The 7362-nt window shown below is 48.1% G+C and overlaps 1 protein-coding gene across 1 annotated transcript; it reads left to right on the top strand.

Moving 5' to 3' along the window:
• The first annotated feature begins 3259 nt into the window (after positions 1–3259).
• LOC122541982 (tumor necrosis factor ligand superfamily member 13B-like) lies at positions 3260–6110 on the top strand. Its single transcript, XM_043679277.2, has one exon. It carries the CDS (start codon positions 3362–3364, stop codon positions 4325–4327), a length of 966 nt encoding a protein of 321 aa, XP_043535212.1. The 5' UTR covers positions 3260–3361; the 3' UTR covers positions 4328–6110.
• Positions 6111–7362: the final 1252 nt, after the last annotated feature.

Below are 7362 nucleotides of genomic sequence, written 5' to 3'. Positions count from 1 at the left end.
TCTTCTGTGTAGGCACATTCCAGAAGGAGGTGTGTGACAGTCTCGTCCCCCCGCAGCCGCTTCGAGGGCAGCATGTGGTGCGGCTGAGAGCCCGGGCGAGCATAAAGGATCTCACAGGCAGAGCCCTTCTCACCACCAGCCAAGCCATGTCTTGGTGCTTGTTGGAAAGTTCTGGCGATGAGGCATTCTGCCAAATGGCTTTGACAGTCTGCTCAGGGAACCACTCGATAGGATCCACCCTCTCCTTTTCCCGAAGGGTCTCAAGGACACTACGTGCTGACCACTTCCTGATGGACTTGTGGTCAAAGGTGTTTTTCTTCATAAATTTCTCCATGAAGGACAAGTGATACGGAACGGTCCAACTACTCGGAGCGTTCCGCGGCAGCGAGGCCAGGCCCATCCTTCGCAACACTGGGGACAGGTAGAACCTCAGTACGTAGTGACACTTGGTGTTTGCGTACCGGGGATCCACGCACAGCTTGATGCAGCCACACACAAAGGTGGCCATCAGGGTGAGGATGGCATTGGGTGTATTTTTTCCCCCGTTGCCCAGATCTTTGTACAGCGAGTCCCTTCGGACCCGGTCCATCTTTGACCTCCATATAAACTGGAAGATGGCCCGGGTGACTGCAGCGGCACAGGTTCTGGGAATAGGCCAGACCTGTGCCACGTATAACAGCAATGACAGTGCCTTACACCTGATGACCAGGTTTTTTCCCGTGATGTAGAGCGACCGTAGCTTCCATCTGCCCAGTTTCTGCCTCACTTTGCTTATACACTCCTCCCAAGACTTGGCGCACGCCCCAGCCCCCCCGAACCAAATACCCAGCACCTTCAGGTGGTCGGTCCTGACGGTGAAGGGGATCGAGGATTGGCCGGTCCAGTTCCCAAAGAGCATGGCTTCGCTCTTGCCTCGGTTTACCTTGGCCCCCGAGGCCCGTTCGAACTGGTCACATATGCACATGAGTCTGTGCACGGACAGCGGATCCGAGCAGAAAACGGTGAAGTCATCCATGTACAGGGAGGCCTTAACCTGCGTGTCATCCTGTTTTGGAGGGAATTGATGATGCATGGTACAGGGAAGGCAGCCCAGAACAAGGCAGCATACTGTATCTCTATGATTTGCAGTATTACAATCCAGACATCTCGCCAAAGGAAGCTCAGTCCACATCCTGCAAGCAACAAAGCCTGTCTGACACGCAGGATGAGCCAAATCAATGCTGGAGGAAGATGCCCTTAAAGATTCAACGTAGCCCAAGAGCTGCCAGTGATGAACAGCAATATACATCCAGTGAGAGAAATACTTCTAATGATCGAGCCAGAATTCCAATAAAATGAAATGGCCCCTCACACAGATGGGATTACAGGAGGTGGGGGCACTAGGGGCAAGGCCTGGTGAGTGATCAACAGTAAGGATAGAGAGTGTCCACAGAATCCAGGCTGGATATATCCACAACCTCAACTCTCAGGCTTCGACCATGGTCAGCAGAGAGGAACTGTCACATTCCAACAAGATCATTTAGAAGCCAGTCAATTAGGACATAACCACATTTTAAAGAAAGTACTTGTGGAACGTTTCAGAGAACACCTCTGGGACACCCGGACCAACCAACCCAACCACTCAGTAGCTCAACACTTCAACTCCCCCTCCCACTCCACCAAGGACATGCAGGTCCTTGGACTCCTCCATCGCCAGACCATAGCAACACTGTGGCTGGAGGAAGAGCACCTCATCTTCCGCCTAGGAACCCTCCAACCACAAGGGATGAACTCAGACTTCTCCAGTTTCCTCATTTCCCCTCCCCCCACCTTGTCTCAGTCCCAACCCTCGAACTCAGCACCGCCTTCCTAACCTGCAATCTTCTTCCTGACCTCTCCGCCCCCCCACTCCCACTCCGGCCTATCACCCTCACCTTGTACTCCTTCCACCTATCGCATTTCCAACGACCCTCCCCCAAGTCCGTCCTCCCTATCTTTTATCTTAGCCTGCTGGACACACTTTCCTCATTCCTGAAGAAGGGCTCATGCCCGAAACGTCGATTCTCCTGTTCCCTGGATGCTGCCTGACCTGCTGCGCTTTTCCAGCACCACATTTTCAGCTCTGATCTCCAGCATCTGCAGCCCTCACTTTCTCCTTTAAAGAAAGAAGGTCAGTATTTCCTTAAAGACAATGCACCACGATCCTCATACAGTGTGGCAACAATGCGACCAATGGTTTAATTGTAAACTCATGCCTGAAAAACTCTTTCTTCAATCTGCAGGGAGAGACAATAGTGACTGGGACTACTGACTGTATGTGATGGATCAAGTTAATTGTCTGGTTCAAGTAAGCGATGCCTTTGGTTTGTTTGTTGGGTAGAGTTGAACTCCAATGCTGGCTTGTTTTCTTCATATGCTACTGTACAGAATCAAACTGCTTCGGTGACTAAGTCAACCCTATCCACAGAATCCCTACAGTATGGGAACAGGCCCATCAAATTCACACCAACCCTCTGAAGAGCATCCCACCAACCCTCTACCCTATCCCTGCACTTCCCATTATTCTGCTTCTCGGATGCTGCCTGACCTGCTGTGCTTTTCCAGCACCAAACTCTCGCCTCTAAACCCCATAGAACATAGAACAATACAGCACAGAACAGGCCCTTCGGCCCACAATGTTGTGCCGAACATTTGTCCTAGCTTAAGCACCCATCCATGTACCTATCCAATTGCCGCTTAAAGATCACCAAAGATTCTGACTCTACCACTCCCACAGGCAGTGCATTCCATGCCCCCACCACTCTCTGGGTAAAGAACCCACCCCTGACATCCCCCCTATACCTTCCACCCTTCACCTTAAATTTATGTCCCCTTGTAACACTCTGTTGTACCCGGGAAAAAGTTTCTGACTGTCTACTCTATCTATTCCTCTGATCATCTTATAAACCTCTATCAAGTCACCCCTCATCCTTTGCCGTTCCAACGAGAAAAGGCCTAGCACTCTCAACCTAACCTCGTACGACCTATTCTCCATTCCAGGCAACATCCTGGTAAATCTTCTCTGCACCCTCTCCAAAGCTTCCACATCTTTCCTAAAGTGAGGCGACCTGATCTGCAGTCCTCACTTTCTACTAGCCTTTTAAATGCTGCGATAATATGAGCTGATAAAGCCAGTGTTAAAAGGTTAAAGTGAAAAACCTGATGTCAATTCTTCTTTATCAGCCAATCTGACCAAATCAGATATAGATCTGAGCTTCCCCCTTCTCCCTATCTTCTTATGGTAAATGGTTCAGCTACATTATCGGAAATCTAACATGCATTGTTATAGTCTCCTGCAGCAACAGATTCAGCTAAAGATCCTTCAGATTGATTTCAAAGAGAAATGCTGAGAATTACAGGTCTTAAAAAGGCACCAGCTGACAGGAAATGGCACTCTTGTTTTGGATTGTTGCACCAGTTTCGTCAAAAAGCGGAATTTGTGATAAAGATGAACGCAGTTCACCAAAAGACTGGCTTCGACATACAACACAGATGTTTGATCTTCTCAGCCTGTGTCCTCACCTCAGCCGCCCTGATGTCGACTTATGTAGCAGCCGTGGCTTTGCACCACGTCCTTGCACTGAGGGCGGAAATCTCCTCGATGAGAGAGGAGCTGGAGTCCTATAAGTTCCAACTGGACCGTTTGGCGAAAGGCACCAAGGGGCCAGCGGCCAACTGGAGCGGCTCAGTCGGCCAGCTCGGTGAATTGCTCCCGGGGAGGCGGCGCAGCCGGGAGATGTTGCGAGACGGAGAAGCGAAATTTCGCAGCCGACGGTCGCTTCCCGAGCAAGGTCGGCAGTCGTTTGTGCAACTCATCGCAACGAGTGACCAGCGGCCGGCGGTCAGAGCGAGCAACTGCCAAAAGTGCCTCCCCGGGAGGCACCAGCAAGCCTGTCGAACCGAACGGAGACCTGTTTCCACTCAGAGTCATGTGGAGGGGACCCTTGTCCCCTGGATGCTCAGCCTGAAGAAGGGAACAGCTCTGGACAGGATGGGCAACAAGATCTCCGTGAAAGAAGCCGGGTTCTTCCTGATTTACAGCCAAGTGTGGTACAAGGATAATATTTTTACAATGGGACACTTTATAAAAAGGATCAAAGCCCACATTGTTGGCAGCGAGCCGCGGACCTCGATTCTCTTTCGATGCATCCAGAATATGCCCGCCTGTTGCCCCAATAACTCCTGCTTCACCGCTGGCGTTGCAAAGCTGGAAGCAGGGGATGAGCTGGAACTGGTCATACCACGGGTGCAAGCCCACGTTGCATTAAACGGAGACGGGACGTTCTTTGGAGCGATACAGCTGCCATAAACCGAGTGCAGAGCAAAGTTGCTGGGAACGTGAGGAGAAAGTCCTGCCAATCTCGGTTCCTTCCCGAGCTCTGGTAGACCAATGGCCCGAAGTTTTCACCGTGCTTTGGACAAATCAAGCAGGTCAGGGCAGCATCCCAGGAGCAGGAGAATCAGGTATAAGCCCTTCCTGCCCCATAGTGTTAGGGGCATTAGTCAGAGGGAAATGGGTCTGGGTGGGTTACTCCTTGGAGGGCCAGTGTGGACTGGTTGGGCCGAAGGGCCTGTTCCCGCACTGTAGGGAATCTAATCTTAAAAAAAAATCTAATCAGGAACCAATGATTCATTCCTGATGAAGGGCTTAAGCTGGAAACATCGATTGTCCTGCTCCTCGGATGCTGCCTGACCTGTTGAGCTTTTTCAGCACCATCCTCTCAACTCTGATCTCCAGCATCTGCAGTCCTCACTTTCTCCCTTTAGATAAAAAAAATAATTTCGCTTTTGCGCAGTCAAGAGAAGAAACAGTGGAAAAGAGAATGGCAGTTACTGAGTTCAGAATGTTTCAGTTGTTCTCTGAAAAAAAAAAGGCAAGCTAAAGGAAACTCAGTGGATTTCAACAGAGTCTTCCTCTGCTGCGTGCCATCCTGTTTTGGAGGGAATTGATGATGCATGGTACAGGGAAGGCCGCCCAGAACAAGGCAGCATCCTGTATCTCTATGATTTGCAGTATTACAATCCAGACATCTCGCCAAAGGAAGCTCAGTCCACATCCTGCAAGCAACAAAGCCTGTCTGACACGCAGGATGAGCCAAATCAATGCTGGAGGAAGATGCCCTTAAAGATTCAACGTAGCCCAAGAGCTGCCAGTGATGAACAGCAATATACATCCAGTGAGAGAAATACTTCGGATGATCGAGCCAGAAATTCCAATAAAATGAAATGGCCCCTCACACAGATGGGATTACAGGAGGTGGGGGCACTAGGGGCAAGGCCTGGAGAGTGATCAACAGTAAGGGATAGAGAGTGTCCACAGAATCCAGGCTGGATATATCCACAACCTCAACTCTCAGGCTTCGACCATGGTCAGCAGAGAGGAACTGTCACATTCCAACAAGATCATTTGGAAGCCAGTCAAATAGGACATAACCACATTTTAAAGAAAGAAGGTCAGTACTTTCTCAATGACAATGCACCACGATCCTCATACAGTGTGGCAACAACGCGACCAATGGTTTAATTGTAAACTCATGCCTTAAAAACTCTTCCTTCAATCTGCAGGGAGAGACAACAGTGACTGGGACTACTGACTGTATGTGATGGATCAAGTTAGTTATGGGTATTAAAACGGTCTTATTTATTAAGGCCTGTAGCATTTCACTGCGTATTTATCCCTCTCTCTGTCTGAACATTGCTGACTTTGCACTGTGGGATCATTTCGAGACTCAGTGTTTCAGAGATGCACCTTCCATTGCACAGGCCAACATGTCTAAGGATGGAGAGAAGCTAAATGTAGCTGTCACAAGGTTAATAAGGGGAGCAGTCTTTAAATGATGTTCTCCTTTCTCGGCGAGAAACGTAACTGTTATTTTGAAGCTCAGATGTAAATACAGCATATTTTCTATTTGAATGTTTACGTAGAAGCCAGATGTCTGAATGCATGGGCAGAAGTATTAGAGTGAACACTACAATGTACAGTCTTATCATCACAAGTTACTTGCCAAGCATGGCATGACTTTAATACTGCACAGAATGTTCTCTGAATTGTGTATATTTTCATTTGATCAGATGAATAAAGTTTATTTTGAAAAACCCTTCTTATTGGCTTAATATCAAATAACCAGGTACCAAATTTACGTTGAATTTTGGATCAGATTATCCAGTGCCGATGCTACTGGGCATTCTCCACAATTGCTGGTCCTTGAGGGTTTCAGTTTTCGATTTCTGTTTAAGAGGAAGGGTGGATCGGTAGCTGGAGCAGGGAATAGACATGGTACCATCCTCAGGCAGGATAGCATCATCATTGGAAGGTAGAATTTAGGAACAGGAGAAAGCCTTCTCTGCCATTCAGTAAGATCGATGTTGGTCTCGTTATGGTTTCAACTTCATGTTTTTGCCTGGCCCCATACCTCTCAAGTCCCTTGTCTATCACAAATCTATATCACTCAGCCTTGAATAAATTAAATGAACTCTCCATTTTCTGATCATGAAAATTCCACAGCTAATGAACTTTAAGGAAGAAAGAGTTGCCAAGCTTCCATCTTAATAATGAGATCATTTATTTTTAAGTACTGTCGCCTGGTTTTGGTCTCTCCTACATTGATGAACAGTCTCCCAGAATTCACCTTGACTGATTCCCTCAGCATCTTAAAATTTTCATGAAGGTCCCTTCTCAATCTACCAAGCTCTGATGTATAATTTCTTCAATTTTTCTCCACATGATAAACTTTTATCCCAGAGAAGAATTTAGAGGTGGCACAGTGGTTAGCACTGCTGCCTCACAGTGTCAGAGTTTGATTTCACTCTCAGATGGATGTCTGTTAGGTGGATTGGCAATGGAAAAGGTGGGATTACAGGGATAGGGTAGTAAGTTGTTCAGAGGTTCGGTATGGACTTGATGGACCAAATAGTCTGCTTCCACATTGTTGCTGTATGAATAATTTAGGGACAGCACAAATAACTCATGGTAGCACTGCTGCTTCACAGCACCAGGCACCCAGGTTTGATTTCAGCATCTTTAGGGCTGTGTGAATGGAGTTTTCACATTGTGTTCCATGTCTGCATGAGTTTCCACTGGAATCATAGAATCCCTACAGAGTGGAAACAGGCCTTTCGGCCCAACAAATCCACACCAAACCTCCAAAGAGTAACCCATCCAGACCCATTCCCCTACCCTCTTAACCCATACCCTGACTAGTGCACCTGACCTACTTGTCCCTGAAGGCTGTGGGCAATTTATCATGACCAATTCACCTAACCCTGCACATCTTTGGATTGTGGGAGGAAACCGGAGCACCCTGAGGAAAACCACACAGACACTGGGGAAAATGTGCAAATCCC

Source organism: Chiloscyllium plagiosum, unplaced genomic scaffold (assembly GCF_037043375.1).
Source record: "Chiloscyllium plagiosum isolate Xiang-an unplaced genomic scaffold, Cpla_swu_hap1 HiC_scaffold_33, whole genome shotgun sequence".
NCBI lineage: Eukaryota > Metazoa > Chordata > Chondrichthyes > Orectolobiformes > Hemiscylliidae > Chiloscyllium > Chiloscyllium plagiosum.
This window is presented reverse-complemented; position numbering and strand designations above follow the sequence as displayed.

What these genes read in the sequence shown, in the direction of transcription:
- LOC122541982 (XM_043679277.2), top strand. Translation starts at nt 3,362, where the DNA reads ATGCTGAGAATTACAGGTCTTAAAAAGGCACCAGCTGACAGGAAATGG.